This window comes from Platalea leucorodia (assembly GCF_965183815.1).
Source record: "Platalea leucorodia genome assembly, chromosome: 9".
NCBI classification, from domain to species: domain Eukaryota; kingdom Metazoa; phylum Chordata; class Aves; order Pelecaniformes; family Threskiornithidae; genus Platalea; species Platalea leucorodia.
Genome location: NC_138831.1, coordinates 30,120,937 through 30,142,286, shown reverse-complemented (window position 1 = coordinate 30,142,286; position 21,350 = coordinate 30,120,937). Strand labels below are relative to the sequence as shown.

General features: G+C 58.2%; 1 protein-coding gene across 1 annotated transcript; it reads right to left on the bottom strand.

Moving 5' to 3' along the window:
- Positions 1-8,437: 8,437 nt before the first annotated feature.
- On the bottom strand, positions 8,438-19,591 carry CSK (C-terminal Src kinase). The gene is made up of 13 exons (XM_082322607.1): positions 19,499-19,591; positions 13,683-13,760; positions 13,185-13,298; positions 12,448-12,560; positions 11,530-11,749; positions 10,970-11,063; positions 10,829-10,894; positions 10,592-10,691; positions 10,339-10,429; positions 10,007-10,080; positions 9,699-9,894; positions 9,390-9,476; positions 8,438-9,275 (listed from the first exon to the last, which is right to left on the bottom strand). Exons 2-13 carry the CDS (start codon positions 13,695-13,697, stop codon positions 9,093-9,095), a joined length of 1,353 nt encoding a protein of 450 aa, XP_082178733.1. The 5' UTR covers positions 13,698-13,760; positions 19,499-19,591; the 3' UTR covers positions 8,438-9,092.
- Between the last annotated feature and the right edge of the window lie 1,759 nt (positions 19,592-21,350).

Below are 21,350 nucleotides of genomic sequence, written 5' to 3'. Positions count from 1 at the left end.
CCGGGGTGCAGCGGAGCCGAGTTCCCGGGGTGCTGGCGTACCGGGTTCGGGAGGAGCCGGGATGCCGCGGAGGTGAGTTCCCGGGACGCCGCGGAGCCGGGGATCAGCGGGGCCGCGCCTCCCCGCCGCCCATGGCGGGGCCGGGCCGGCCGGGGAGCGGAGCCGGAGCGCTGCAGCAGCACCGGGGCGCGGACAGCTCCGGTGTGTGCGGCACCGCCCCCGCCGCCCCGCCGCCCCGCCGCCCCCCGCCCGGCCCAGAGGCGGGGCCGCCGCCGCCCCACCCGGCTGCGGGGGCGACTTCAGCCGGGAGGGAGCCCCCGGAGCCCCCGGAGCCCCCAGCCCCGCACCCCCGGGGCGGCGGGGATGGATGGAGCCGCGGCGGGGGCTGCCCTGAGCCCTGCCCGCCCCTCCCGGCCACCGTGCCCTCCTCTCCGGCCGGCCGGGGACAGCTAGCCGTGATGCCTGCCTGTCTCACCCCATCGAGGGGCTGCGGTGGAGCAAACCCATGGAAACATCTTTTTTCCCACTCTATTCCCCATCCTTTGGGTCTGGCTGGAGGAAAAGCCGGGATTTAGCACTCTCTAAAAGCCATCTGTGCCATCCACGAGTTGCAACTGTTGTTTGCATGTAGATGTAAGGGCTGGCGTGCCCAAGAGCTTGTCTTCTCTTTCCTGGTGGTATTAATTAAATTAATTAATTGTACCAAAAGCTGCTATCAGTCCCCATGAGCGCTGCCTCGCTGATGTACCAGAGCCGGCCCAGGGACCCACGCATTCATCCGTCACCTAAACCAGGCCGAGGACAGAGCAGGCATTGATTTCGTTGCGTAATTCCCTCGGCCCCTCCAGCTCTCCTGGCTCCCATCCTACCCCCACTCCCACTCCCACTCCTGCTATTTCCTTTGACTGCAGCCCCATCGCTGGCCTTGGGGAGTGAGCAATTAATGGCATCAGAAGCGCACCTCCCTTCCAGATGGCCAGCCTGTCTTTAACATACATTTCTCCCTTTTTTCTTCTCCACTCATGAAAAATGAGCGCAGATCCAAACTCCAATCCCAGCTTGCGGGAAATCATTTAATTTCTGAAATTTAAAGACAATCTCCACAGATTAAAACGATGGAACAGCTGTGAAGCAATAAAGTGAAAGAGGGAGGGGGAATCTTCTCCCTTCCCCCCTTGCCCAAGGTAGCACCAGGCAAAAATTTGTCTTAAAAGGAAAATTAAAAAAAAAAAAAGTATTTTTCTTGGATAATAATCCAGCCAGCAGTTAGGCTTTGATCACTGCTGTTACAGATCAGAGCCCACTTTTGGAGGTGATACAAGGGGATTTGTCCCAGTGAAGGCTCTCCAGGGCTATGGCTAAATCCCAGTGGAGCAGATCCCCTTGAATGATGCTGGCAGTTTCCCTGCGTTCATCTGAACATGTAAATTGCCTTTCCACACAGCCATGAGGCTGAGGGAGACCCATCCGAGGCACCATTTGGCACAATTCAGGATCCCCCACAGCATCTCACCACCACTCCGATGCCCCTGTGGCTGCTGCCGGCCCTGAGTCAATGCTGAGCTGGCTGCTCATGACTCCGACCAACTGCGTGCAGCGGTGATTTTCACTTTTCACACCACTCTGTAGAACCCCTAAGCATTTTACCATGGACAGCCCATGGAAAAGGAATTTTAACCCACAATGAGCTTTCACAACCTGCTTAGAAATAGGCTGAGAGCCCCAGGTACTCTGCAGACCTTGCATCGCCAGCAGCGTGTTCAAGTTTTGGCTGTCAGTCAGAGAAGGACTGGATGAAAAGAGGGGCAGAGAGGAGGAAAAGCATCCCTGCTTGTGTCCCAGAGCCACTTTGCCCTTGGATGCCAGGCAGGTTTGAGCTTTGGGTCATTCAGAGCAGACTTCTGATGTGGCTGGTCCTAGGAGCTTTGCTCAGTCCGGATTTCTATCTAAGCATTCACTAACAGTAACAGACTTGAAGTCAGGACCGATTTTTTCCAGCTGGATTAGATGGGTCAGCTACCATGTAGCCTCCTTGTCTGAGAAACTAAGAGAAAACAGCTCTTGATAAGCAGAAATGCTTGGCCAAAGCAGCTAGGTGAAAATTAGCACGTGATTACCGGCAGCGGCTGGGACTCAGTCACTCATGGCAGGGATGCTCACTCACCAGGAGATGGATGTGCCCTGCAGAGGGGGACCATGAGGTTGTTCTTTGCAGCCTCTTGCAGCCCAGAATGGTTGGGAATGGAACAAAAGGCAAAGCAAAGGACCTCCAGCGAGGTCTCACGGCTGCTGGCAGGTCTCCCATCCCTTTGGCTCTTTGGGCTGTGCTCTTCCCAAGGAGGCCAGTGTCCCATCTGGAGGTGGAAGAGAGAGGAAAGTCAGAGGGTGCAGAAGGCTGGTGAGCAAGCCTGCGGTGATGTTTCAGGGTGGTTGATTTCCCATTTGCTTTTCTTTGGGCAGCTGAACTGTTCCTTATCCCTGAAATATATTCAAGTAAGAATGACTCATCCTTCCTCCCAGGACTCTAACCTGCAGTAATGAGATGTAAATCCTTGCATGACCTATTATATTAGCTTATGCTATATCACACATCTCCGTGGATTAGACAGGAGGGAGATGAAACATCCCTCAGTAGCAGCCAGCCTCAGACAAGCTGGTGGAAGTTAAGAGGATCCTCTCTCAGCATTGACACCTGATTTGAATAGGATGCAAGCAGTTCCATTCCCTTTGCCATGGTGAGAGGGATCACTTCAGATCTTCCTTCCAGGTAATGGGAGAACTGGCTCCAAAGCCACACCTGGAAGCCCTCCCCTCAACCAGGGCTTCATAGGATGCTCCAGAGATCCCTGAAGGGGACTAGAAATGGCCAGGATTTCCCGGAGTGGCTGGTTCTTGGAGTTATCCCGTAGACTGTACAGGGGAAGGGTCTGTGACCTTGACTTGCAATGCAATAGCAATAAGACCATCGAAGGGCAGCGACCTGATCCTTGTCAGCCTGAAATCCAGGGGAACACAAAGGTTTAAACCTTTGAAGACCCTGAGTAGGTGAGTTAATCCTGGAAAGACGTGTGTGTGCGCTGGAGATGCGACGGGAGGAAATGAGAAGGCGTTTCTAAATAAAGCAGGCAGCCTCTCTGCCGGGAGAAGTCATGCTTGCACTTGGCGGTTGATTGTCACTTCTTGTGATGGGGACAGGCACCGCAAACACAAGGACCTCCGCGCTCAGCCCTGACCCTCGGTGTGCAGGAGCAGAGTCACCTCTGCTGATCCTGCCAGCGGATGGGGATGCTCCAACGGGTTGGGGACAGGGTTACCCTGCTGTGCCCGTCGCTGCCATGCAGCCGGGGCAGCTGCCTGCTCCGGGCATGGGGATAAGGCACAGTGACATCCATCCTGTGATGGTGGCATCTGGAACAGACCCAGGAGCTGAGCATCCCCTGGGCAGAGAGCTGCTGCCAGTGGTGGGGTGGCTCTTGCCTTGGGGACAGTGGGGGACACCTGCCCCCTTTCTTTGAGGTCTCCACCAACAAAAAAAGCAATACAGCAGCCACCGATTAAACCTCAATACTAACTAATCTCTGCTGAAACATCTTTTTTTCCATAGACCAGCCAATGAAAGTATGGGGTCTATCATCCTCAGCATCACAATCAGCTTCTCTGTCTAAACTACTTAGCTGTAAGAAGGTAACTATTACTCTGGGACAGTTATTAAGAAGTTGTTAAGAAAACACTGAGGGGCTGAAGCACTGGGATCTGGGGGGGGAAACGCAGAGGGACCTCAGGGGGGACAGCCTGGCTGGAGGGTCCTGGCATTATGGACCACTGCAAGCTTCAGCTGCCAAAAGTTCAAGAGAAAAGGTCCTGTGGTCTCGAGCTGTAGCGTCCCTTCAAAGGGCAGTGAGTTCTCTTCTGCCCAGCACTCGCTGGGGTAAAAGTGCCACCTTGTCATTAACATAGGGAATAAAGAAAGTTTAGGGTAAGGATGTTGTAAAGTATCAAACAAAATTACTTCCCTTCATGTTACTTGAATGTCGTTAAATAAAGCTAAAAGTTTCTGGAGTTTGTCTTGGCCGAGGAAGATGAAATGCGACGCAGCAGTCAGCTTTGTATGGGAATGAAATCAAAGCTGCCTTTTCATGACCTAGGGAAGCCATTTCAATGTAAAGCCTTCCTACTCCTAAAGAACCAAGCCTTTAAGTTCCAAAAATCTGTCATCATTGCCTAAGGATGAAGAAATCCCATAGAGGGGGGTTTATTACTGCTCTTATTTGATATTAAGCCCCAATTATACTCAGGGAGAGCTATATATCACATAGGCTCTATGTCTCATGTTGCATCATGAATTTTAATTTTTTTAAAAAACTTGTGTTTAATTGCATCCTGAGCTCTCATGCATTTGTGTGCCTGCAGAGCATCCCTCAGCGGGGACTGCGCTGCCTCTGCTTGTGGCAGCACAGGCTGAGCGTGAGAGGAGCAACGAAGGCAGAAGTTGCAAGGTCCTTTACAGGGTCATGCCCATCTCTTCTCTTTCCCAGTAGATAACAAATAAATAGTTTTATATTGCTAGTATTATTTTGATAATGAATACCCTATACTGTTCTGTGCAATGTATATCATCTCCCTTAAACCTCTATTATTATGGGTGCGCACACATGTATATACACACACGTATGCGCACTACAAATGATTTTGTTCAGATTCCCACAAGCTGAAGACCATCAGAACCCTCACTGCCCAGGGATGTTTAACGCCAGCCCATGGAAAGCATCAGGCTCTCCCCATTTATTTCTGGGCAGGAGGAGAGGCGACAACCAGGTACCCTGACAAACCCGGCACCTCTGGCTGGCCGTCCCCCTCCTCGCTCTGGGGTGGCCTGGCAGAGCATCCCCTAGGAGACCCCAAATGGTACCTGGGAAGGGAAGCCGGGAGTGGGGATGCTGCTGAGATGTCCCCCCACTTTCCTCTGAGCACCCTCGGGGCTGCCCAGACTCGGAATTAGGATTTTTGAAGGGTTTGGGATGCGTGGGATGGGAATGGTCCTGCCAGAGCTGTGTGGAGGGGGACATACAGACTTTGCCCCAAGGGACAGGGGGATCTGGGGACATTGTGGGTGCCTTATTAGAAGAGGGTAACCAGGCAGGGGAGCAAGTCACACAGATCAGGGGTGGTTATAATCCCTGCCGGCACACGTGCTGGGAGGAGAGATGTTGTTGGGGGGTGAGGAAGAAGAGGGAGGTGATTGGGGTCGGGGGGGAGCTCCCATGGCAGAGTCTGCACTCAAGCAGTGACACAAATATACACGGACAGACACACAGAGCATGTAAACAGGCACATGGGGAGACCATGTGCTGCTTTGCTGCCGGTGGTGGAGAGCAAGCCTGGAGCAAAGGCACACGCCAGCCGAAACACACACACGGCCACACACACGCACAGTTTTCCCACGGGGGATCTTTCCAGCCTTGCCTTCATTTCCTGGAGTGCTCAGAAGGAAAAGCCAGAGAGCGGAGCTGGAGAGGTGAACGACACCGAACGGTGATGGGAATGGCTTTGTACATCACGCTAAAAATAGTTCTCGTGATAAAGTCAGTCGTGGAGAGGGAGGAGGTGCAGGCAGTGCACAGATGCTGGCAAGGTCTGCCAGGGGTTCGGAAGCCTGCACATGAAGGATGGAGCAGAAGGAGCCTTGTTGGGCCGTAATTAGAGCTGATAATTTGCTCCAAGCAGCACTGAGGGAATTAAGCAGTGGGCAGTTTGGGAGGGGGCCTGACTGGGCACATTACACCCCCTCCTCTTGGGATGGATGGTTTGCAACCCTGGGAAATGGGAAGCAGTGAGCAATTGCTGCAGCTGGAATTGCACTGGGAACAGATGGGCCCTTGGGTTTCCTTTGAAGTGAGTCTCAGTTTTTATTTGTTTAGAGGAGGAAGGCTCTCTGCATCTCTGGGGCTCTCGGGGTAAGGGGGAGAAGGCAGGCAGGGGCTGGGACATGGGGAAGGCCCTCAGGAAGAGCCAAAGCCAAAGGAAAGAACCCCAATGGAGAAGGGAGAGGGTATCTGCAGGGAGCAGGGCAGGGATGGGATGCACCGAGAGGGACCAGAGCTGGTGCTGGGAGAGATGCTCTGGCTGGGGTGACCCCGGTGAGTCCGTGCAGGGGAGGAAAAGGTGGAGGAGCCAGCAAGGTGACAGGTAGTGAAAGAAAATCAAAGGACGTGTGACTTCAGAGATCGTCCTTTCACCTCCTGCAGCTTCTGCATACCAAGTCAGCGCCGGTCCCAAGCGCTCCCAGCCCGGCTGGTCCCTGGCAGCAGACACCCTGAGCCAGCTGGGGATGCTGAGCTCCAGTCCAAGCTGGGATCCTGACCAGTGGTGCAGAGAGGAGAGGCACAAGGGCTGCCAGGACTGAATTTTCAGGAGCTTTTTAAACCAGGACCTCCCCATGCCTCTGTCCTCCTTGCATGCCATGTGGCAAAGGCGTAGGGAGAAGCAAGGTCCATTTGTGCCATGGCATGGGCACCCGGTGTTCGGCAGCGCTGGCCTTGCAGGCAGCAGAAATAACTCCCTGCCTGCTGTTGCCGATGATGATTCACACTGTGAACTTGAGGCAGGATGGGAGCTGACACAACTGGGCCCAGTGCCGATCTCCTCGTCACGGACGGGAGGAGGAGGAAGGGGACATGTTGTGAGCCAGCACCCGCGAGCCACAGTAGCCCCTGGGTGTCACACAGGAGCTGGCAGCTTGTCCCCTCTTCCCATGCGAGCGGCAGGGGGCAGAGCTGGTGCGCAGCCTGCTGATGGGTTTGCAGCTGATGGAAACAGCCCCAAAATCCCTGAGAAGAAATCACCTAGTGGGATACAGGCTGTCCTTGGCTGTGCATCACCAGGCAGCAACCCAAAGCGGGGGACCCAGAGACAGGAGTCAGGAGCAAACAGCCCTGTATGGGGGAAACTGAGGCACAGACACTGGTGGCAGGAGGGGCTTGGCAGGGTGAAGCTCCCCTCTTTGCAGCCAAGAATGGGATTTGTTACAGCAGTTCTCCCGCAGCATCCTCCAACTACATCCCAGAGGATGCTGAGGATGTCAGTATGGCACCAAACCCCCCCTCCTGCCCATGGGACCAGGCACAGTCCCAGAAATCGGCAGCATGGTGCCATTTAGAGGAAAACCAAAAGTCTAAATGAGTTTCAGGTTAGCTTTTCTCCCCTCTTTTTGATGGCTGGCAGGGGTCCATCGGCCAGCAGTAACCCAGGGCGAAGGGATGCGATGGGGACCGGACCAAATCTCCTTGCTCACTGATGTCTACCATCACATGAAGGTGCTGGGCATTCCTCGCCATTTCAAAAGCTGTGTTTCTTGCAGGCTTTGCCTGTAAATGACTTTAATCTTCATAAGCCTGAAAAGTAAAGCTGCTTATATGGCTGGGGCCTGCCAGAGCACTAGGAGGAACGGCGGGGGGGATGTGGACAACAGGAGGGGAGGTTAGTCCAGGAGAAACGAAACCGTACAGTGGATCAAGCCCCATCACATCCCTGTCCCATCTCCTCTGGACATTCGGAAACCCTGAGGTCTCAGGGGAATGGGGTCAGGAGCACTCAACTTCTGTAACTCCTGCCATCTCCCCTCCGCATCAGAGGGCTCTTGAAGGCTGCGTCACTCCATTCTCCATCCCACCTGTCCCACCTCGACCTGAGCTGTGCCTGCTGTCCCAGCACTCCCTATTTTTTCCTTCAACTCCCACCAAGAGGAGTCTCGGTCCCAATCCTGGCCCCAAACAGAACGAGAGCTCCCAACTCCAGCTTGTGAACCAGGCAGCCAGTAAAGCCAGTGCCCCGTGCATCGTTTAACACTGAATAATTCTCCCTTGGTCGAAGGAAACTATTTTAAACCTGCTGAGCCTTGTGTGCCAGACGCCACCTCCACCCAACACCCTTCAAGAGAGCAGACTCCGTGGGAACACCTCCTTTGGTGTCGGGGGTCCAGGACATGTTGGGTCCCGTCTTTAGCCCCTTGCCTGAGTCAAGCAGGGGAGGGAACAAGGTCCACAAGGTCCAGGGATCAGCCCCAAAATGCATCGCCAGATCTTTCCCCGCCTGGTCCAAGCATCTCCAAGGGTCGAAGATAAAGCCTGGCTTAAATAGGAGCATTGCCATCACTTGGCAGCTTCATCACTGTCACAACCTCGTTAGTTCTCGTGGGTGGCATGGTGCCAAGTGATGCCCAGGCTGCTCATCCCAGCTATGTGGGGACCCCAAGCAGAGATGGGGAGACCATCCCCACCTTGTACCCTGCCAGGGGATCCTAGGACTCCCAGGGTGCTGTGTTCCCCCCCAGGGCTGCATCCCATGGGAGCAGAGCCAGAGACAGAAGGGCGGTGAGGCAGGATATGCCGCGTCTGTATGGAATGGTTTTTTATTACAGTTTTAATCTCACAGTCGGTAGCATTACATGAGAATAAAGCACTGGACAGGACTGGAAAAAAAGGCCTCTGGAGACAGCATGCAAACATTGCAACGAGTTTAAAGCAAAACAACCCAAAAAAAGCGTCTCGTGGGGATGTGGCTGCGCTCTCCCAACCGGGCGGCGAGTCCAGCGTCTCCCCTTTAACCATCACTTCTGTCGCTGGGGTTTCCTTTTCGTGTGTCCATTTCATTGGCTTATTTATTTTATTATTATTCTTCTTTTATTAACCTTCTTCACTTTTTTCTTTTTTTTTTTCTTCTTTTAATTACATTAAAAAATAAGATTCGTACTTTAGTAAAATGCCCAGCGCTCAGCTGGGCCTTGCTTGAAATAATAAAAAACAACAAAAAAACAACAAAAACCCCCCAAACAGAGAAAAAAACCAAACCCACCCCAAAATCAAAAAAAAAGAGCCTGGGAGACCAAAAAAACTGCCAAAACCTGCCAAAAAAAAAAAAAAAAACCAGACTGATTTGGAAGTTTGGAAGCGACCGGGAGAATTGGAGCGGGGGAACACCCCCGGGGCTCCCTTCCGGCCGCTCCTGGTGCCGGGGCCGGGCAGGGGGGCCACCCACACCCCGGTCCCCCCCCAGCGTGGGTCCCCTCCGGCTGCTGGGGTGGGTGAGCCCCCCCCTCACAGGTAGAGCTCCTTCTCTTTGATATGCACTAGCTGTTCTCGGAGCTGGTGGAAGGACGGCCGGTGGCCGGGGTCCAGGGTCCAGCACTTCTTCATCACCTCGTAGACAACGGCAGGACAGCCGTCGGGAGCATCCATCTTATAGCCCTTCTCCACGCGGGGTACCACGTCCTTCAGGGGCTGGGGCAGAGGGGATGGGTTTCAGGATGCGGGGGTGTCAGGTTCCCTGCCAAAACGGGGGCTCAGCCCCCTTCAAAAACGAGCCCTGAGGGGAGGGGGATGGTCCTCACTTACGATTCTCGGATAAGGCACTCGCCCGAAGGAGTAGATTTCCCAGAGGAGGATCCCGAAGCTCCACACGTCTGACTTGGTGGAGAATTTCTGTGGGGTGGGAAGAGAGAGGCCCCATGAGTGAGCTCAGGCAGGGCTGGGGGGCAACAGATCTTCCCCGCCCTCAGGGCAGCTGTTTGGGGGTCAGACAGTGGGAACTGGGGCTCAAGTACCATCTCTGGGTGGAAAATTTGGTGCGGCCCAGGATGTGCCCCCTTCCTCCAGCCTCCACTAGGTCCCCGCAGCCCAGAATCGCACCCTGCGCTCACCGACCTTTTCTCTAAGTGCTTCTGGCGCCGTCCACTTCACCGGCAGCTTCCCCGTGTCCTGTGTGGAGGAGGCTTCCTTGGTCAGCCCAAAATCGCTGACCTTCGCGATGTTGTCCTCCGAGACCAGGACGTTCCTTGCTGCCAGGTCTCGGTGGACAAAGTTGTTGGCTTCCAGGTACTCCATGGCTTCACAGACATCTCTGGTTGGGGTGGGAGGGAGAAGGGGATTAGTGAGGTGGCCCCAAAAGGACAGTGGGTGCAGGTCAGGGTGGTGGGCACGGCCAACCCTTGGTGCCTTGCCGTCATACTTACAAGGAGAACTTCAGTAGGCAGTCTGCACCGAGGACCGACCGGCCACGTGACCGCAGGTAGTCTACTAGGCTGCCCTGGAGGGAGGGAGAGAGATGGTGCCACCAAGGTCAGCATCCCACCCGCCACCCCCTCCCACGTGGGGCAGGACCTGGGGATGATGCCACCAGTCAGCGATGCCACCTCCAAACACCACGGTGGCCCCAGGGAGATGTCACCCAAGCCGGGATAACCCTGCTGGGTCTGCCAGGGTGAAGCCCTGGGACCCTGAGGGGATGCTGGAGGGGGCTAAGGGGGCAGAGCAGGAGGGTAGGTGCCCGGTGTGGGGGCCTCACCTTGGCCATGTACTCGGTGACGATGTAAAGGCCGCTCTTCTCCTCCACGATCACCCCCAGGAGCTGCACCAGGTTGCTGTGTCGGAGCTGCCTGCGCGGCGCAGGAGGGCTCAGGGCAGGGTTTTGGGGAGAAGCGGGGGCTCCCACGGTCCCTGCAGGGCATCAGGGACCACCCACCTCTGCTCGTACGGACAGAGGTGCCCCCTCCCTTGTGTTGTGTTTCCCTCCCCCCCCCGCCCCCGGTAACACTCACGTCATCACGGACGCCTCCGCCAGAAAGGCTTGCGCTGTGGCATCGTTTTTAATGCACTTCACGGCGACTTTGTTCCCCCGGTAATCCCCCAGCATCACGTCTGTGGGCCAGGAGAGATGGGCACGGGAGGCACTGGGAAGCATCCTGGCCTCCCGGGGCCCCACCATCACCCTGGGGGGGGCTGCAGAGGAGCCCCCCACCTTAGGGCCACTGCAGCGTTGGGGAAATGGGGCTCACCTCCGAATTCCCCTTTGCCAATGATCTGCAGCAACTTGAGGTCCTTCATGTTGAGGGCCCAGCCGCCTGCGCAGGGGAGAAGGGAGAGTGAGGGAGTGCTGGGGGGTCTCCAGGAGCCAGGGAAGGGGCACGGCCACTCACTGCGGGAGAACTCGTCCTGCGCTGCCACCGTCCCCTCCATCACCTTCGGTTTGATGAGGCGGGTGCAGAGCCCGTCCGCGTCCGTGGTGTAATGCTGGGGGGGGAGATGCAGGTGAGAGGCAGACCTGCCGCGGGGCTGTCGCAGCCATGGGTAACAGGTGGTGGTGCGTGGGTGACACCCTGGGGTGGGGTCCCCCTGCCAAGGCGATGCCGCGTCCTGGGATCCCACCAGGTGGCAGCACGAGGCCACGGATGGGACCAGCAGGGCTCAGGGCGTGGGGGGGGTCCCTGTCCCTCCTCCTGGTCCCTCTGTCCCCTGCGCATCCTGCCTTGCCCATCCAGCCACCTCCTCCATGCTGCCCCTGTCCCCCCGCTTGCCCCAGCGCTCTGTCCCCAGCAGCCCCAACCCATGGGGTCAGCAGAGAAGGTCGCACCACCTCCTGGGCTCCAGACCTGCAGCCCCACAAGCTGTCCCCCTATGCCCCCCCCAACCTCAAACCTATGGTCCCCAGGCCAGGGACAGGAGCGGTGGCAGCTCCCGTTAGCAGGTGAGACCTCACCTCCACCAGTTGCATGAGGTTTTCAAAGTAGACCTCCTCATCGATGCTCAGCTTGCTGGAGGAGTAAATGATGCGGTAGTGCTCCACCTTCCCCTCGCAGCTGACGCACAGGGTGTAGTCCCCGGGGTAGTTGGTGCTCTCCCGCACCAGGAAAAGCCCTGTCTCGGGTGGGTACAGCAGCCGCTCTGCCTGCTCCCGCGTGATCTTCCCGTGAAACCACCTGCAACAGGGCATGTAGGGCAGGTCAAGGACTGGGGATGCACTGGCCGGACCCCCACGGGGCCGTTTTTTGGGTGGGATGGGAACATGGAGCAGCCTTCATCCCTGCCTGCACACACCCAGCTTGCCTGTGCTCCTCCTTGCTGCCCCCATCCACCCCACGACACAGCTTCTTCCACGGCGTCCTGCTCCCCGACCTGGGACTCAGCCCCTCCGCACACCCCTGGGGGCTTCCTCCCCACGGCAGCCCTGGCTCCTCCAGACTGGGGGTCACTGGTGGCCCTGGGATGCAGCAGGGACATCAAAACCATCTATCCATCTGTCTCTATCTGCCTCCCTATCTCACATCCCTCCCGTACAGAGCCCGTTCCAACCCCCCTTCTTTCTCCCAGAAGCCTTTACAACCACAGCTTTGGGTAAAAGACCCATTTTGAAATGCAATCCAACCATCCATCATCCTCCTGGCTCTGCAGGCAGCTCCAAAGGTGCTCAGAGCTTTCCCCAGCAGCAGCAGGCCCCAAATCAATGCTGCTGGGAAAGCCCAAGCCCCTGCCCCTTCTGCGTTTCAACGTCGCTAAGCCCTGCGAGGTATGTTGCTTCTGTTGGGACACGGGACACAGGGTCCGACACAGTGGGAACGCTCCAGACCAAGCCAGCTCCCCCCAAATTCACCTCAGCAGAGCCCCGGTGGATACTCACGGCATGAGGCTGAGCTTGATCCCAGCTTTCACTCCTTCCCGCTTCTGCACATAGTTAGCAGGGATGATGCCCTCCCGGCCCACCTTGTTCTTCGCCTTGTACCAATTGGGATCCTGCAGGGACAGCAGAGATGTCCCCATGAGCACGTGGCCCCCGGAGATGGCAGCATCCCACCAAAGGAGCCCAAAGGGGTGTCAGCGCTGCCCCTCCTTTCCCAGCCAGCTGCCTGTGTGGCCCCAAGCACCCGGCACCCCTTGCCTGGCTGCAGGCAGGATGGGGTGGGCAGGGGACAGCCGCAAAGGTCGGGGTCGGTGCTAGGGCCAGCAAGCCCCAATGCTGGTGGCCCCGTGGAGGGCACTGCGATCCCCCTCCCAGGCTGCCGGGCATCCCAGAGCCCCTCGACCCATGGCCTCTCTCTTTTTCTCCCCCGGCGCGGAGCGCAGCATCACTCCCCGATTGCAAGTCTCTCCCCTCCCTCCTCCACCTCCCAGGAGGCACTTGAGAGGCTTACATTTCGGAGAAACCTTAACTAACGAGGCTGTGAATTAATTAACCGACTGCATGGCCCGATTCCTGCCCTGCTGGCTCTGTGGGACTTCCAGCGGGACCAGGGGATCCCACCAGCGTGGCAAACGCCATGTCATGGGATGCAGGGATGCTCCCGGCATCCTGTGGAAATGCCAGGAGGGGGGAGGCGGCAGCAGCCGGGGGTGGCCGTGGGGAGGCGATGGCCTTACCTTGGTGACAGCGACAATGGTAAGGACGTCTCCTTTGCTGAAGGGCAGGTCCTGCTCGGCGGTACCGTGGAAGTTGTATTTGGCGATACATTCTGTACCGGACGGCCAGACAGCCTGGCCGGGGAGAGGGGGACAGTGTCAGAGCCTAGCTGGGCACGTCTCCCACCCCTGGCCCCCGCCGACCCATGGGGACCTTCCCCACGGGCATGCAGGGCTCCTGTCCCTCTGACGCAAACCCAAACGGGTTTCACTTAAACCAGAAGCAGTTTGGGGAATTCTGGGCAGCCCTGGGAGCTCACATCATGTTTTTCAGCTGGGACGGGGACAGGGACAGGGGGGAACACACAAAACTGCAGGTCCCCATGGTACCGGACTTCTGCAGAGGCACAGGGACAAGTGTCCTCATGTCCCTCCTCAACCCTGGGGCCATCTCTGAAGCAGATGGACAGGCTGTAGAGCCTGCTCCATCCCTGCCTCTCCCCCCCGCCCGGCACTTACCTGCATCCCTGACATCTTCTCAGGAGGTTGGGGGATGCGAATCTCACAGGGGGGACACGTCACTTGGTACCATGAGACCTGCAGGGGGAAAGGACAACTGAGAACTGGCCATGGTGGGGAGGGCTGTGTAAGGATGATGCACAGGGAGCAGCCCCCTGCAAAGGATGCTCCCTGGACCACAACGAGCATCTCTTCTACTGCCAAGAGGAACAGGTCTTGTCCGAGATACCACTTCCAAAACATCCCCCAGACTAATGCGAAAACCCATCTGCGGGAGCTCCGGGTCCCCTCAGCCCCACTGCAGCTGGGGACTGGGCCAGTGCGGAGCTGCTCGCCCGGATTATAAGGTATTTGCACGGATATTGCTGCATGGCCACCACAGCATCTGCATCAACAGAGCAAGGAAAAATTCGGTACTATACAGAGGGACCGAGATGCCCCGGGATGGGACCTCCAGGAGCAGCTGGAGCCCGTTCCCCAGCCCAGGGTGGTTACTGCACTGTGGCGGCCGGCTGGGAACTGGCAGCAACAGAACCTTCAAACCCTCTGCCCAACACGTGTACGACAGCCTCTGCCTTGCTAAATCCCCCCAGCCTCACCCTGCAAAGCCTTCTCCACCCATCTCCAGCAAGCTGACAGCAAGGCAGTTCATGGCCCCTGCAGCACCAAGGGGGAAACTGAGGCACAGGGTGGCGAGGGGATCCAGCCAGCGGGGAGCAGCTCCCCCAAGCCCTAGGCTCACACCTCAGCAAGCATCCCAGTCCCTTCCCCGGCAGCACTGGGGCTGCGCTGCTGGAGCCCCACTCTCCCACGGCGCCTGATGACCCACGTGTGGAAACATCCAGCCCTGGGAGCTTCCCAGGCCTGGGATCCAAAGGAAATAAAATAAATCTATTTCCTGCAGAATAAAACCCATCAGCACTCCAGGACACAGGAGTTCCTGCTGGCTCCTAAATCCCAGTGGGATGCACCGACTGGGGGAGCCGTGCTCCCCCCTCCGGCAGCGCCCCGAGGCCCCAGGCTGGGTCGCATCCTGCCCCGGCGCGTGGGAGGGGAACAAACCCGGCTTTATTCTTGCCGCTTTGACCCCCGGGAAGAGATGAAGTCACCGGCCCCGGCATCAAACCCGGCTTTCTTGGGCCAGGGCACTGGGGTCGTGCCGGGCTGGGGGCACAGAGTGGGATGCGTGGGATGCAGGCAGGGCATCCCTGCCTGCGTACCCCAAAACCCACCCAGGTTCATCATATAAATTCAGGTTCATCAGCAGCCACTGCTCACAGCCCTACTGTCAGCAGCTCAAAATATTTTGGGAAGGAGGAACTGAAACAAGGGGCAAGGCCGGCAGAGACAGGAGGAAGAAGATGATAAGGGGCAGAACCACGGGGAGGAAGAGAGCGGGTGTGAACGCAGCCCCGTTTCCATCGCAGCCATGCCTGGACCCCTGTGGAAAAGGCATCACACTGCCGCCACCTCCCTCACCTTCAGAGCAGGGACATGCCACAAGTCACTTTATTTTTGGCACCAGAAAGGAGAAACTGAGGCTCAGCCACTCACCCTAAGGACAGAGTTTGGGGACCCGAAGCCAGGCACTGAGGTTTTCAGTGAAGCCCATCACCACAGCGTCTGGGCCCCCTGCATCGGGTCGGTTTTCGTCCCAGCCAGCCCCAGGGCTGCTGATGAAGAAAACCTCTCGAGATGGCACCCAAACCCAACTTGATGGCATTCGTGACCCTGGGGATGCTGCCACACAGGTGGCTGGGACACAAGGGAGGGCAGCACTGGATAATGCTGGACCGGAGAGCATCAGCTGGGAACGCAGGCCCCTCAAAATGTCCCCAGCTCAAACTCTCTTTGTTTTCAAGCTGATTTTTGGTTAAATTCTGAATTTACACCTGGCGAGGAGCAAAAATTTCAGCAAAGGGTCTGGATACCACCAGTCCAAAACGCAGCCCAAGAAAAAGAGGGAATAAACTACAGCACTCCATCAGTCCCTAGAGGGATTCAGCTAAAGTCTGGAAGGAGCTAGTTTAAGAGAAAGTGTCCCTGTGTCCCTGCAGAGAGAATTTCCCATTGCCAGGGTTTTCAGCCCCGGCCCCCATCCAGCACCCCGTGGGGATGCCGAGCAGGAGCTGGCCGCGGGTGTTGCTCAAGTAGCCGCTCGTCCCCGAAGCGCTGAGTCAGCACTTCCCACCGGCCAGGCGCTCTGACGCTGCTGCTTTACAATAACCGAAAGAGAAAAAGCTAGGAGGATGGAGGTTTCATCCGAGACGTGACCTCCAATGGAAAATCCTGGCTGAGCTCTGCCCACTGGAGCCGCGTCGGGATGCCAGGGAGCATCACCTGGAAGGGATGCCCAAGGGTCCATCCCCGGACTGCAGCCCATCTGGAGGTTGGAAAAGCCATTTTCCACCTGACATGAGAGCCGGATCCTTCCAATCCCGAGGGCAGGTTGTTTGGGCTTTCAGCTCACGAATGTCACCAGCATTTATATTTTATAAATGCAGAGAGGATACAAAATTTATAGCCTGCCTTTGGGCTTTCGAGCCTTTATAAAGAGTATTTTTTTTTTCTTTTGAAGAGGAAACTGTCCCAGCAAACCCTGCCAAGAGGAACACGCTCCAGCCGGTCCCAGCATTTTTACCTTCCCGGACCGTGGACGTTCATGGCATCAGACAGTGGCATTGTTATAAATATAGCACAAGAAATTTGCTTATCAGTTTTACAGGGGGAGGCGGTTAACAGCACCAGGAACTGCCCTTTGCAGAGCCCCTGATGGCCTCTTCTATATTTCGGCACAGACCTTCTTCCTCCTGAGGGTGACTTTTAAGCAGCAGCCTGATTTTTTTTTTAATCGTCACCTAATTTCTGCCTCAAAGCCGAGGCTTTCCGAAGAGGAGGAAACCACACGCCCCCGAGAGCACCGAGCTCCAGTGCTGCTGCCAACCGGCCCCCCGAAGGCGCCGCTGCCTGCGGTGGCCTCATGTGACAGCCAGCGGTTCCTGCCGAGCGCGTCACCCGCCGTCACCCAGGCCGGCCCCAACCTCGTGCCCGCATTCGCTTCCGCCGTCCGGGCTCATCCCTATGGGATGCTGGGCTGGGAGAAGGATGCAGTGAGGCCGGCGCAGATCCAGAGCCTAAAGGCGGCACCCTCTGCCTTCCCCGCCAGAGAGCTCTGGAAAAACACCAGCATTGCCCGTTCTCTCCTAAAGCAGAGGTGCTTCCCCAAGGAGGATGTGTGGCAGCAGAAGTCAGCTTGAAAAAAATAAAAAATTATTAAAAAAATAGCCAGGGAGCAACCCAACCAACTCGGCAGAGCTGAGAGCCAGGTTTGGCTATTTTCAGCCCTGCCAGGTGAGGATTTCGCTCCCCCTGGGAACTCCCCATCCCCAAAGAGGGACTCAGGAAAGCAGCCGGGGCGCGCAGAGGAACCCACCAGCCTTTTCTCTGCCGAAAACCGCCTCTGTTTCTTCCCCACCCTCTGCCTGAGCATCCTTCGAGGTGCTCTGCCCAGGCACCCTGGTGAGGAACCTGAGCCCAATGCTGCACCCCGAGAAGGTCCAGGGTACGTGCTGGTTCTCACCATCTCCCTCCCAGCCCTGCTCCTGGATTTCCCTCTGGGAAGCCCGGCTCGGCAGCCAAGAGCCAGGGAAGGCGGGCAGGGCAGGTATGTCAGATACCTTTGCCACCCTGATAATCCAAAGGGCACGGGGGAAACGAGCCGGGGGAAACCTTTCCTCTTGTTAATCACCGGCATTTCCTCCTCCTGCCAAAATCGTGCTGTGCCAAACCCACAGGCAGGCTGGGACGGGTGCCTGGAAGGAATTTGGGACCCCCAGACCAAAGACCTGGTCTTGGGATGGGTTGGGGGAAAGATGCCGCATTTCCATTTCAAACCCAATTAGCTGGAGGGAAATGGGGAGCAGACCCTGCCCAGCACCAGCTAAGGATGACTCTATTTTAAATAAAGTTTAGTTGTAGATGGTAGGAAAGCTTCGTTCCCATCGGAAACAGGCATGTGGCTGCCATCCGCATCCACCCTGCTCCGCTCATCCATCTCACCCTCACTGAAACATCTCCCAACGCTTAACAACCCGAGTTTCTTTAAACTTCAAAAAAAAACCAACCCAAAGCCAGACAACATCCTCACTCTCTCCAAAAGATCTTATCTCCTGTTATTACAAGTAACACCTACGATTACTCTAATCGAAAGAAAAACGTTCCTCCTTTATCTCATCAGTGAGCTGGCTGTACTCGCAGGGAGGGTTTCGCTGCTGCTCCCCCGACCCAGTCTCAACTGCGTGCCCCGCCAGGGGAAAGGGGACAGGGGAGTGTCTTCCTTTTCTTTTTTTTTCCGGGTTTTTTTTTTTTTCTTCTTTTAAAAAGAAAAAGAGAAGATGTTGCTGTTCAGACCGCAGAAGGCACCTGGGGGATAGTCAGAGGCAGGTGGAGGCCTGGAGAGATGCTCCCAGCCTCCCCATCATGGAGGGGTTTTCCTGGTCCTCCTCTTTACTACAAAAAACCTCATCAGGGCGATTTTCCCGCCTCGTGACCCCACAAATGGCCCCAGCACCTCCTTCCCAGGTCCCGGAGGGTGTCAGGGCATCCCTGGGGATGGGCACGTGGTGCAGAGAGGAGCGGCTGCCAGTGAAGCCGCCCCGGCGTGGGCTTGGGGCACGCCAGGATGCGGTTGAAAGGTTTTTTTGCAAACACCCACCCAAAACCGAAAAGACAGGGGGGGAGGCAGCAGTTGCAGGGTGAAGTGTACCCCAAACTCTCTGGGTTCACAGGGACGGCATCCCAGGGGGGCTTATCCCAGTGCTGCTCCCCACCACAAGGCTTTGCTTCATCATCACCATCCCGCTGATGCTCAACGAGGGACGGGAGGATGGGGACCTCCTGGGGATGCTCCTGAAACCTCCTGCATCCCGCTGCCACACTTCCATGGCTCTCTCCGTCCGCTCACCGCCTTGCCAGGATTGGGATGGGCTCCTGTGTGGGTCTGGCGGGAACAAACCCCACGGGAGTGTGGGGGCCGAGATGCCCTCTGTCCTGGGAGGAAGGCAGCCATCCCCTCCTCCCGCTCCCTCGATTTTAATTTTTTCTTTACTTTTTTTTTCCACACAATGGCACGGCCCCTTTCGCTCTCGATAAACCTACAAGCAACAGCCGCGGCTATAAATAACCCGTCACCGCCTTATTGACCAAAAAAAAAAAAAAATTGCTGCCAGCCCCTTTTGACGCCCGGACCCAGCTCCCTCCTTCCGCCCCAACCGCTCTCAAAAACCCCGCCAGCAGCTCGGGGCTCGGCCTCACGGTACCGAAACCGTCCCGGCCTTTGTATGGGCTGGGGATGGAGCGGGAGGGAGCCGCCGCAGCCCCCTCGCCGGGCAGCGGGCTCGGGGGCGAGGCGCAGCCCCCCCAGGAGAAGGGGATGCTGCGGGGGTCCCTCGCCCTCTCCATCGCTGGAGCTGGGAGGCTGCGGCCCCCCAAGCTGGGGGGTGACGGGGTCCCCGGGGACAGCGGCGGAGCGGGAGCAGAGCGGCCCACGAGGGGGTCACCCCCCAGGTCAAGCGGCACGGAGGCGGCCGTAGCCCCCCGCAGCCCCCGGCCCCGGCCCGGCCCCGCAGGCCCCATTGTCTGGGCTCCGCCGCCGCCGCGCTCCCGGCCCCGCTCCCCCCGCCGCGGGGTGCGCGTCCCGCAAAGGCGGGGGGACGCGGGGCGGAGGGGGGGGGGCGAGCACCCCCCGATGCCTCCCTCCGCCCCGCCGCGGGCAGCGGGGGTCTCCGGCGCGGTATGGCGCGGGGAGCGGTACTCACCTCCCTCCGGGCAGGGGGCTCAGCCCGCCGCCGGCTGCTCCATGCGGCGCTGCCGGGGGCCTCCGGGCTCGGCTGGGCCGGCGGGGGGGCGCGGGGGGGCGGAAGGGGCGGAGGAAGCCGGAGCCGCCGGAGCAGCCGCCGCCGCCGCCGCCGCCCGGCGGGGCCGAGCCCGGTGCGGCGCGGAGCCGGTGCGGCGGGGCCCGGGGGAGGCGGGGTGCGAGGCGGGGTGCGAGGGGGGCAGCGGCGCGTCCGCCGCCCAGCTGGGGCCGGGCGAGGGGCGCGGGGTCCGCCCGGGGCGGCGGGGCCTGCTGGAAGGAAGCGGCGCCCGGAATCGTGCGCCCCGAGCAGCGCGCCTGCGCCGGCACGGCTCGGCCCGGCCCGGCCCGGCGGGGCACGGCGCGGCGCGGGGCCGCCACCTGCCGGGGGCCGCCGCACCGGCACCGGGACCCGCACCGGCACCCGCACCCGCACCCGCACCGGCACCGGCAATGGGACCGGCACCCGCACCCGCACCGGGACCCGCACCCGCTCCGGGACCCGCACCGGCACCCGCACCGGCACCGGCAACGGGACCGGGACCGGGACCGGCACCCGCACCCGGACCGGCACCCGGCACCAGCGCCCGCAGCGAGCCGTGCTGCCTGCCTGCAGCCCCGGCCCTGGGTTGGTGCGTGGGCCGGGGCTGCCTCCTCAGTGGGTGCTCGCATGGGCACAAAATAGTACTAAAATAATACTAAAATACTAATAAAACAACAATACTACGACAATAACTATTAATAAAACAATGATAAAATGCTAAAAGAACAAAATAATAACGAAATAATAAATAATAGTATACTATAACATAATATAACATAATACATAACATAATACATAGATGATCTTTAAGGTCCCTTCCAACCCAAACCATTCTATGATTCTGTAATATCATATCAACAACAACAACAACAATGATGATGATGATGGTGATGATGACAATGATAGGGGATGAGGGTGGTGGGGCCTGGCTGCAGCAAGGCGGATGGAGAGCAGGGGTAGCCCTGGGTCGGGCACCTCCCCACTGTCTCCCTCCCTGGCTGGCTGCAGCATCTTGGCGTCTCTGGGAGGCCGCGGGGTGTTGGAGGGATGGCAGGGCCCCGCTGCAGGCAGCTGCCTGGGCCCTGGGCTCTGCTGCCTGCCTGCAAACGTGCCTTCGGTGTCGGGGTCCATTCCAGCAAGTGACCGGGATGGAAAGAGGGATGGGAGAGAGGGAACAGTGTTTGGACATCCTGGCACGTTTCCTTATCGCCCGCCATGCTGGTCCCTTGGGACGGTCAGGTATCGGCTCCATCCCCAGCACGTCCATCCCCCGGGGAAGGGTGTAGGCTCATGGGTGCTGGGAGGGCAGTGCTGGCCCGGCAGCGGCTCCAGCAGGGACCAGAGAACCCCCCCGTTGCCACCGAGAGGCCACGCTCGCCGCGGGACACTGGAGCGCCGAAGTGCAATGGTGCCTCACCGGCACCGAGGTCGTTGTCACTTCCTGCCCCGGCGCTGCTGCCGCCATGTACAGCAAAGCAGGAAGCCCGGGCACCGGCTTCCCTCCACTTTTTGGCTACCCCTCACTTCTTCCCACACTTTGGCATCCCCCCGCCGAGGCATGGGTGACCAAAAACCAGCAGGGGGGGTACGATGCCAGCAGCTCCGGTGGCCCAGGGAGGCTCTGAAGAATGTCATTGCCTGGGAAGAGATTGCAGCCGACTTCCCTGCATTGAGTGTGGTACCCCCAAGGATGTTGGTGGGGGGCAGGAACCCTTCCCACCCACCTTCACCCCTCTCCTAGGTAAGGGACTTAGAGAGCTCAGAAAACAAGCCC